An 11,473-nucleotide genomic window follows, 5' to 3' on the forward strand; every position below is an offset into this window, starting at 1 on the left:
AATAAACATAATTATTTTATGTTTAAGACCTTGTGAATTTCATTCCTAAGTTAAGGTCGAATATGATTTCATCAACAGAACAAAATATGTATATAAATGATTAAATATAACTAATTGAATTTTTTAGTTCTGCAAAAATAATCCCTTTCTTTTATTCTAAACTGATTAAAGTATAGATAATAAGGTCATAGTTTAAGGCATTATTGAGCAGGTAAAAATTGATGTAACATCTGTCGTCTAAACCTTTTAATCTCTTTAATTTTTTTTTTACCACTACATAAATGTCTCTAATAGTACGTTAACTTACTTGTAGACCTTAAATTCCTGATCGAAACGATTTTCTTTCGTTGGTTCAAATTCTGCACGTTTTTCTACTATCCAATTTTGGGCTTCATTACATGCTTTACAAAGTCCATTTTGCGGTGATGAGGTAAGTGGTGTTGATGAGGGATCAGCAAATTGTATTTTATTAGTAGTTAGATTGCTGCAGTCATATTTCTCATATATTAGGCGATTACAATCCCCATTTTTGTTAAATCCATTATATTGCTCACATTTTGGACAGGTCCAACTGTTGGATTCGACATATAGGACTTTGGTATTTTCATTGCAAAACCAACAATTCACGGTAGTCTTAGTTTTTGATCTATAAATAGAATTTATTTAATAATAGCGCCAAAATTTTGCTACACTAATTATTCAACATATATATTTATTCGTTTGCATATATATTTTTTTATACAAAAAGATTAGGCGGCAACCGGTTTAAAATTCTTCCGCACATGTCAGATTAGTTAACTTACCGCACTTTTACATAAAATTTATGTAGTACTAAAAACACCACAAAAACAAAAGCCAATTTCGGTATTGTATTAGCCGCAATTTCAATAATATAATTATTATTCATATTTTACAATTAGAATGTTTTTACATATAATTTAATTTATTATTTATTATAAAAATATTGCACAGCAAAAAAATCACTAGCGCGGTCCCCGCGACAACCAATCAAGTGTATGTCACCTTATGCAGTACATTTGGCCTCATGCTGTCTGTATGTACTTATACTTTGCAATTCACCACAGTTTAACTACTGAATATTAGATAAAGCATTTAAGTATTTTTGGTGGCACCAGATACAACCTCGCATCGCGGCAGCTGATTGGTGCAGTTAGTATGAATTATATATAATTTTATAATATTAATTTAATAAACAATTAATTAAAATTAAATATTAATTAATAAATAAATAAATAATTAATTTAATAAAATAAAAAGTATATAAAATAATTATTTTTGATGAATATAATATAAAGCAAATTTAATTATTATTTTTTGAGTTTTATTTTAAAATGCCTATAGGCGTATTCGGTGGCTCGCAAGTACGGCAAAAAACAGCAAGTTGTTGGCCTATGCAGGCCTATACTGGCCGCAATGTACGCAAAACAACAACACTATTTTCTCTACCTCGGCCAGCATAGTTATGCTGGCCAATCACATCGGCCAGTAAAAAAGAAAATGTTACCAACGCAATAAGCGAACTATTGTGAACCTTCATTGAAAATTCCAACGAATAGTGCAATCAAATGTCAAACATTGAGGAAATAAAAATTCAAACAGAATTCAAAAATTTGAAAAATATTGAAAAGTAACGAAGAAATAATAAGAATGGAGAAATCGTAAGTATTAAGCACATTGAATTTTTTATTATGTTAGTTATTACCAAGTAACATTTATTTTATTTCATTTAATTTGTAATTTACATACGTAAAATTAATTAAACAAACATAATTTTTGAAGTTTTTCTAAAAAATTTTTTGAAATACACGTAAACTATGGACCACAAAGGAAACGAAGTGTTTTCTAGAGTGCTACTTGGCACGAAAGGAAGAGAATCTTCAGAGGAGGTTGTTGCGGCATTCATAACATTTAAAAAATCCGTGAAACAACTTGCATCCCTCGGCCACTGCAAAACGTTGCTTCCTTCTCCCAACATCGACAGTACCTACAAAAATTTACTTATCTTAGTGTTTTATTTTTAAATTTCCAATATTCTTACCATTCCTTTTAATTCCGTGTTCATTTTAATTTTATAATATTTTTATAAAAATATATTTGATTTATATGCACATATACAAGATTTGCTGTTTGTCAAAACAAAACATTTGACAGATTGCAACAGTGATGCCAATGACTCGCGTGGCCAACATAGGCCAACATGCATTTTTTGCCGTACTTGCGAGCCACCGAAAAGGCCTAATAATAATAATAATAATAATAATAATAATAATAATAATAATAATAATAATAATAATAATAATAATAAAAAAATAATAATAGTTAATAAAATAAATAACTTTAAATTCCAAAATCCAATGTTAGCAAGTATGTTGGTTTTGATGTTTTGTTGTGTTTTGATATGGTGTGTTGGGTTGTGTTGTAATGAATTGCGGGCTTCCTATTACAGCTTTTGTGGAACACGTTTTTAATAAAATACTAGCTGTCTCTATCAGCACTTTTTTGTTTTGTTTATATATACACAAAACCGCACTGATATTTTGCTTGAATGCTTGCTCACTTTTTATTTTTTATTTTGTGCTTTAGAAAATAATTTGCTGTCTCTGTCAAAAATCGAAAAAGCGCTGTTATGAGTTAAATAATTAGTCCATTTAACTTTACGTTTTGCAATTTCTCTGTGAAATACGTGTAATATTTTTATTTGTGTACGATTTCAGTTGATCGTATATTTTCCTAAAAATAGGCAAGGTTGTTTGCATCTGGGCAGTTATTGACTAGAACCAAAGCATCAGACCGTCAGTTCGACGATAAGAAATGCTGATTTTTGGTAATTGGTTAGTAATTGGTGTCATGATGTAAGTGACTTTGAAAATATTGAATACGGAAGAATTGCAAAAATATGTGGAGCATTCTTGTAATAATAAAACTTTGCGAATTTAGCAAAATAAATTATACAACTATGGGAAAAACCCAATAAAGTAACTAGGTCATATATTGGATTTTTGCATCAAGTTTAGGTATATAAGACGAGTTCAAAATTGGAACTGGGTCTTGGAAATGTGAAGAGGTTAAGCGCAGTAGCGCTTGACCAAGTATTAAAGTGTGTAAAAAAGTGAAAAGTGAAGCGTAGTAGTGCTGTTATATATTGGAAATAAATAAAGTAATTGTGTCATTGTATAACTAAAGAAAAGTGTATTATTTTTACGGGTTTTCTGGGAGGACTATATCATCATCACCATCACCTCAACATCCTCAACTAGGTGTATATTATTTGGTTAAAGAGGAAGCAACAACTTCTACTCGGAACCACAACATAAATTGGCGCAGCCGGTATACACACGTTTTTATAATCATTACATTATAGAACGTGCAACGTGCGACGACAACGTCACCTACCTACGTGGGAGTTTACAGCATTTAAAAGAATTTAAAAGAAAAAATTGCGAACGTGAAAGATATTAGATCCCTAGAAATGGGTAATAAAATCACAGAGCTAACACAGGCCAAGGAAGGTCTTAAGCATAAATGCGAAGAACTGAGTGAACGGGCAAAAGTTCTAACAGAGTTATTGCAAGATTCTGAACAGCAGGCCGCCGGTTTAGAAGAAGCATTAAAAAGTAAAGGAGTAAGGGAAGGCGACGTAGATAAATTATTAATCCAAAGTATAATGGAGGGAGAATTACACCGTAAAACAGTGAAAAAATTACAGGGACAGGTGGATCGAAACCAGTAACTTAAAATGGTGAGTGATAATTTTAGTCTCGAAGTTGAGAATTTTTTTAAAACTAAGACATCTAAAGTTAATTTTAAAAATAAAGTAATAGTTAATATTGTGAAAAAAAAAACAAATGTGAGAAATATCATTTTAAAAAATATTTTAAAAAAAAAAAAAATAAAAATTTAAAATTGAATATTATTGTTGAAATTTAGGTAATTAATATAATAATGATTTTAAATATTTACTAGGGGAGTTCATTTTAAAGAAAATTTTTTTTATATTTTTTTTCGGGGAAGATGTGGCACAGTTATGAACAACAATAATAATAATAATTTTTTAATGAAAATGATTTTAATGATTAATTTTAATGATTTTAATGAGTTTTAATGAATGATAAGTGATAATTTTTTTTTTATTATTTTTTTCCGTGTTTTTGTTTAATATTTAGATTGAGATGTTTTTGATTGCATGTAGGGATCGGGTTGTACTTTATTTTTTTTGAAATATAGGTTGAGTAGGATATTTTTCCGAGTCGAGTTTAGGTTTTTAGTAGCTAGAAGATGATTTGGATTTTTAGGGATTACGAATTATGTTAAGGAGGAATGAGTTTTCTGCAAAAGACCAGGGAATACTACGGTGCTTTAAGGGCAGTAAACAAAAAATAGAAATTTTTTGGTGAATAGTTATGGTAAATACCATTAATGGTGATATTTTAATAGTACAGTATAATTCGCTTAACTGCCTCGAGTTGTTTGCAGCGAATTTGGAGGCAGCTATCTTAAAAAGGCAGCTAACGTAATTTTAATAGTCTGCTTAAAATAGTGCGCATTTCATCGCAACAATATAAAAGAATTAAATTTTACGGTTTTTATACAATATATGTATTTATTTCATACATATTAAAATATTTTTTATTTATTTGGACATTGTGTATACGGTTAATAAGTACCATTAGTTCTTTTTAAAGAAAGTTGTAATTTTTGTTTGCACTGGAGCCGCTTTTATAGATAAATTAAAAAATATATCCTCCAAAGATGTAAGGTTTGGCAAAAATTCTTCGCAATTATTTTGAATGCAAATACGCTTCAGCACCTTAATGGCGAAAAAATCTTTATTCAGAGTATTGCGTTCGGGTTCATCGTCGGCATCGTCATCACTGACAAGCTCTCCATTGCTGCCGTTTTCGTTATCATTGGGAACCAGTGATTGCACAATTTCCTCATCCGTTAACTTACCATGACAAGGTACATATATCTTTATCTATTGCTGCATATTCATTCCAATCAATACGTTGTCCATATTCTATCTCATCGGACTCTTCCTCGTTGTCATCAGTAGTTCCTTCGCCATTGAGGTACAGATTAAATCCAGCCTTTATAGGTAATGTAGTTATTAGTTAACAGCAATACTGATAATATAATTGTTTACCTTTTTAAAACAATTGCGAATAGTTAATTGCGTTACGTTCTTCCACCCATCGTTTACAAAATGTAGAACGTCCAACAATGAAATTGTTTTTAAAAATTCAGTTGTTGATATTCCAGAATTTACGGCAATTAGCTGTTGTTTTACCAATATGCGTCTATACTCCAATTTGAAGCAGTATATAATGCCTTGATCTAGTGATTGAGCTGAAGCCGTTGTATTTGGTGGTAAAAAGCTGCATTTAATGTTTTCACACCCTTCTAAAATATTGTGGCTTGTGGCATTATCAATAAACAACAAAATCTTCCGTTTTTGCTTCTTCATATCTGCATCTAGTTCGTGGACTATTTCTTTCCAGAGCTCACTAGTCATCCATGCTTTTTTGTTAGCATAATATGGCAGTGGCACATGGGCGTTCTTAAAGCAACGTGGTGCTTTTGATCTGCCTATTACAAAGGCCTTTTTGTAAGTCCCGACTGCATTGCATATAAACAATAGTGTAAGCCTCACCTTCTGAGATTTTTGCCCAGTTAACTGCGTTCCACTGGTATAGAAGGTCGCATTAGGCATGGCTTTATAAAATAAGCCAGTTTCGTCTGCGTTAAAAATATTGGTTGGATCGTAGTCTTTAATTATGCCGGGTAATACGTCACGAACATATTCAGTTGCTGCTACGGAATCATTTGATGCAGTTTCGGCATGAATTTTACCATGTTTAATATTGTGCCGCTTACGCCAGCGCCATAAAAAATTTGCATCAGGCTTAAAGGCGTCACCAAACTTTACGCAAAACTCCTTTGCCTTCGCCAAAATTACATGCCGATCCAGTATTACGCTTATTGATTCTTGTTGTTGAAACCATTTATACAATGCCTCCTCTACCAAATCGTGTGCACCTTTTTGTTGGCGCTTACGCTTTAACTGGGACGATGAGGCAGACTTTTGAATTTCGGCTTGGTTTTTAACTATGCGATTTATTGTTGATCTGTCACAACTGTATTTAGTGCATAGAACCTTTTTATCAATTTTATCATTAACAGCCGTAATAATTTGGAGTTTTTCATTTATTGTTAACCCAACCACACGCTTTATTTTACCCATTTTACGATTAGTAAATTTTGATTATAGAAAGACACGATCAAAGCAAAATAAAAACGGACATGTGCAGAAATAAAAAAAAAGACATGCATTGCCATATTCATCAAATAGAAAAGAGTATTTTTTATTGACAAACGCATAAATTTTTTGTTTGCAAATTCGTTTCCTAGGTGCCGCAGCTAAGTTGGATGATATTCATAAAAAACATCAATTAAATTCTGTCGATACGAGGCGCTTAAGTGCAACAGGCAGCTAACTTGGATGCAGCAAATATAATTATTTTCATACAAATGAAGCCATAAATGCAGAAAAAATATAATTTAAGGCAACTATCTTATCGACGCAGCTAAGCATCGAGGCAGCTAAGCGAATTATACTGTATATTGAAATGAGGAAATAAGTTGAGTTATAGGAAGTTAACGAAACTGGGTAATGTAGAAGTTTTGTAGGAAGAATTAGTCTTGATAGTAGTGACAATTCTTTACTTATTAGCAGAATTTGTCTACGTTACGAGAATTTAATATTACGAGAATTAATAAAAAGAAAATGTGGTTTAAGTTAAACAGGGATTTAATTTATAAACTAGTGTCGGAATAGTATAATAATGATAATTATGACGTTCCGTTTCGGAGTAGTTAGGTCTTGTAGGAGTTTTGTGAGGAATGAAGTAAGAACTAATATTCATAGTAGTGACAGTTCTTTACTCATTAGCAGAATGTACTTACGTCGGGAAAAATTCAAATATTCCAAGGCACATAACAGAGTAATTTACTAAAATTTCTTTAGCATTTGAAGGATTCTATGGGTAAATAGACTAGGATGTTTTATTTAACTTCTTTTTATATAAAACAAAAATATGGGATTAGCTTTTAGAGTAAGATAGTAACATGGTTTTTGGATAGGATAATAAACTAGTTGGGTGCCGTATTGGTAATCATATGAAAAGTGTAAAGTATACTTGGGAAAGGCAATTATATGAAATATATCTAAACACAAGAAGAAGAAAAGAAAAAATTAAATACATAAATATTTAGTTGTTCATACTGTAACTACATACTTCAAGAAAAACCTATGAAATTTATAAGATACGATAATATAAATAAGATCTGTTGTTTTTTTTTTTTTTTGTTTTGTTTTAAAAAAAGAAGAATACTTTAGGATATAAAAAAAAAATATTTGGTTTTGTGTTGTTTTAAGGAAAAACTCAATTTGTACGTACAATTTTTTAAAAAACAAAAAATGTATTAATAAAACCAATAAAACTGAAATTATTTACAACAAGAAAAAGTAAGCGAATTACGAAAATAGGCCTGAAACACCACAAACAAAAAAAAAAAAATTGTCGTTGTAAAGCAAGACATTAAAATTTTCAGTGTCAGGTGCAGTGCAGGTGTCGAATTCTGTTAAGTCATTCAAAAATATATTTGACATTGAAAAAAAAATTGGATTAAATAATATAGAGTGACGTAGAGTTTTTGTTAAATAATAATGTTTTGTTATTGTAAAAGATTGAAATATAAAAATTGTAAAATTATAAAATTGAATGTTGTAAATTGATGTTGTATATCTAGTCTAGCTAGATATATTAACAGAATAATGTTACTTCACAAACCATTTTTGTGAGGTATAATGTAATTAAAGTCAATTCTGCAAACAATGCGGAAACATTGTTACAAAATATTATTGAGTTCAGCTACTGAACTAAATATTTATTTTTTGCAGAATTGCAAATTCATGATTTACGTTAGGAGATAATATTTTAAACCCGCACTATATTTATAGAAAAATTTTAGTGTCAACACAAAGGAAACTCGAAAACTGAAAAAATTTTTTTGAAGATTCAACATATTTTATTATAACCTAAATAATTTTTTGCAAGCAATAATAACTTTTTAATATTTTAAAGTTAAACTAAATGAAAAAACCTTTTGATAAATAAAGAAAAGAGAAAAAAAAAAAAATTTTTTTTGAAGTAACTATTTTTAAAAACTTCTTAATAAGCAAATTTATAAAATTATTTTATAAAATTTTTTTATTGTAAACTTATAACATGTAAATTTTTGATTAGTAATAAAATATAACTATTGTAGAGTAATAATTATAAATATTTTATAATTTTAAGAACAATCACAAATATTTAATGTGAACTTAAATTTGATGCAAGTTTAATATAGACCGCTAGATATGTAACATTGTGTGCCACAATGTTCTTCATAGGGGGAAGGAATGTTATGAGTTAAATAATTAGTCCATTTAACTTTACGTTTTGCAATTTCTCTGTGAAATACGTGTAATATTTTTATTTGTGTACGATTTCAGTTGATCGTATATTTTCCTAAAAATAGGCAAGGTTGTTTGCATCTGGGCAGTTATTGACTAGAACCAAAGCATCAGACCGTCAGTTCGACGATAAGAAATGCTGATTTTTGGTATTTGGTTAGTAATTGGTGTCATGATGTAAGTGACTTTGAAAATATTGAATACGGAAGAATTGCAAAAATATGTGGAGCATTCTTGTAATAATAAAACTTTGCGAATTTAGCAAAATAAATTATACAACTATGGGAAAAACCCAATAAAGTAACTAGGTCATATATTGGATTTTTGCATCAAGTTTAGGTATATAAGACGAGTTCAAAATTGGAACTGGGTCTTGGAAATGTGAAGAGGTTAAGCGCAGTAGCGCTTGACCAAGTATTAAAGTGTGTAAAAAAGTGAAAAGTGAAGCGTAGTAGTGCTGTTATATATTGGAAATAAATAAAGTAATTGTGTCATTGTATAACTAAAGAAAAGTGTATTATTTTTACGGGTTTTCTGGGAGGACTATATCATCATCACCATCACCTCAACATCCTCAACTAGGTGTATATTATTTGGTTAAAGAGGAAGTAACAACTTCTACTCGGAACCACAACAGCGCGCGCTATTTTCAAATTAATATTTTATGCACTTTCAACTTTTAGGAATTGTTTTTTTGTCCGAGAATGTTCTGTTTTTTATTTTTGTTTTAATAACAAAAGTAATTCTTTTAAAAGTGATTGTTATTTACTTGTTTTTATACTGAAATTTAAATTTTTCCGAGACCGGCTTAAAAACACGTCCGCTCACTAGAATGTTCAAAATAAACAATGCTTTAGGCTGAATTTCATTTTTCGTTTCGAAGTTTCAAGGTGCTTCCTAGGCGAGTCAAACAGTTGACTCAACAGGGTACGAGCAGGCTTTCCATGTAAAAGTTCAGCAGGTGATTTACCTTCAGCATTCGGCGTTGCACGATATGTTGCAAGGTATTTTGATTCAGCGAATTTGAGACACAATCCATCATCAAAGTTTTTCTTAATAGCTTTAATAGTTTGATGCCAAGTTTTGAGCAAAAATATTTGAATGCTTCAGCTGTTAATTGTAGACCATTGTCACTTACGATGGTATACCAGAAATACCTTCCAGTGAAAATATAGAAGCCAATGCCGATATGGTGTCAACTGTTGTTGTTGTAGATAGTTGTACAATGAACGGAAATTGCGAGAAAGCGTCGATGCATATTAGCCATATATATCTGAATTACAGAATGGGCCAGCAAAGTCGATATGTACTCTGCCAAGGTCGATAAGCTTCAGGCCAGCTTACGTTTTCACGTGAGTGAACAGAATTTGCAATTTTGCACACATCACAATTTTCAGTTAATTGTGCGATGTCTTTGTCAATATTAGTTCACCAGACATGTTGTCGAGCTAGCTGTTTCAATTTCAATACTCCCCAATGACCATCATGAAGAAGTTTAAGAACTTTCTGCTTAAGGGAGGCTGAAATGAAAACCCGATTGTACTCCGTCTGGAGTCAAAGCAAATTGTTGTTTAGCATTAAAGTGAAGCGATGATTGAAAAATGACATTAGCTTTTCAGGCCAACCGTTTGTAACAAAAAAATAAACTCGGCGAAGAATTGGGTCATTTTTGGCATGTTGACGAATTATTTCAGCGTCCAGAGGTGTGTTAGGTTCATTGATGTTAAAACAGGACTCTTCATGATCAAAAGTTTTATCTTCACCAACGGGTAAACGAGATAAAGCATCGGCATTTTAATGCTCAGTAGTTTCACGATACTGAACATCCTACTGATAAGCCATTAGTATAATAGCCCATCGCTGTAAACGATGTGACGTCATCGACGGTAACTGATAAGTTGGATTAAAAATGCTAACAAGATGGAAACGCTTGACTCCAAAAACGATAGCTAGCCCTGCTTTCTCTATCTGACTATATCGTCGCGGATGAATATCGAGATTTTTAGATGCAAAAACAATAGGCCTTTCTGTACCGTCAACGTACGTATGCATGAGGACGACTCCCATGCCATAGGAGGAGACATCTGTAGCTAGAACCAACGGTAAGTGTTCCTAATAATGTTCTAATTGCGCTGCATTGAGAATATGCGTTTTAAGAGCTATAAATGCTTGTTGTTGTGTTGTACCCCATGTGAGTTTTACAGTTTTCCGGCGCAGCATGTTGATTTGCGCGGATAACTGCGAAAAATTAGGTATAAAATTATGCTAGTAGTTTACCTTACCCATGAATGCTCCTGCTTGCTTTAGATCTTTAGGTGGCTGCAGGACTGCTTTTAGTCCTGACTCATCTGGTGATGATGTCATCGAGATAATTTCATCGAGATAAATGTTGACCGCAATGAATTTTATGGAAAAGACTTTCGCGTATGGGCAAAGGATATTGTTCAATGTCAATTTGCGCATTGATTGCTTGTTTAAAATCCCCACAATTTCTTATGGAACCATCAGCTTTTGGCGCTAGTACAATAGGCGAAGCCCATTGGGTTTTGGGTTTTTGAACAATTTCGCAACTTTGGGCAATTTAGAGTTTGGAATGTTCGCTTATTTATTAGAAAAACTGTTGCACCAGAATCCATTTGGAAAGACACAATTTTATTACAAATTTCCAAGTCAATGTAATTCTTATTGCTTTCAGTTTTTACAATACTTGACAGGTATTGTTAATTGTTTCAACAGTACCAATGTTGTGACTTTTACGGCGGTAATCTTTCTTTTTGTTTTCATCACCTGAATTGCGTTTGTTACACTTGTTTTGCTTTGACATCCACACTGGTGCAATATGACCAATATTGCTACATTTATTGCATACAGCATTTCTAAATTTACAGTTTTCTCTTGCATGAGAGTTTCCACAGCCAGAACATGATTTGAATT

At 31.4% G+C, this 11,473-nt stretch overlaps 2 protein-coding genes across 2 annotated transcripts; both read right to left on the reverse strand.

The window, feature by feature from the left end:
- Window positions 1–303: 303 nt before the first annotated feature.
- On the reverse strand, window positions 304–1,029 carry LOC119665943 (transmembrane protein 201 homolog). The gene is made up of 2 exons (XM_038075203.1): window positions 804–1,029; window positions 304–646 (listed from the first exon to the last, which is right to left on the reverse strand). The coding sequence occupies exons 1-2, from the start codon at window positions 905–907 to the stop codon at window positions 304–306; spliced, it is 447 nt and encodes a 148-aa protein (XP_037931131.1). The 5' UTR covers window positions 908–1,029.
- Window positions 1,030–4,687: 3,658 nt separating this feature from the next.
- LOC119665944 (tigger transposable element-derived protein 6-like) lies at window positions 4,688–6,262 on the reverse strand. Its single transcript, XM_038075204.1, has 3 exons — window positions 5,165–6,262; window positions 4,972–5,108; window positions 4,688–4,910 (listed from the first exon to the last, which is right to left on the reverse strand). Exons 1-3 carry the CDS (start codon window positions 6,260–6,262, stop codon window positions 4,688–4,690), a joined length of 1,458 nt encoding a protein of 485 aa, XP_037931132.1.
- Window positions 6,263–11,473: the final 5,211 nt, after the last annotated feature.

Source organism: Teleopsis dalmanni, chromosome 1 (assembly GCF_002237135.1).
Source record: "Teleopsis dalmanni isolate 2A chromosome 1, ASM223713v2, whole genome shotgun sequence".
Lineage (NCBI taxonomy): Eukaryota > Metazoa > Arthropoda > Insecta > Diptera > Diopsidae > Teleopsis > Teleopsis dalmanni.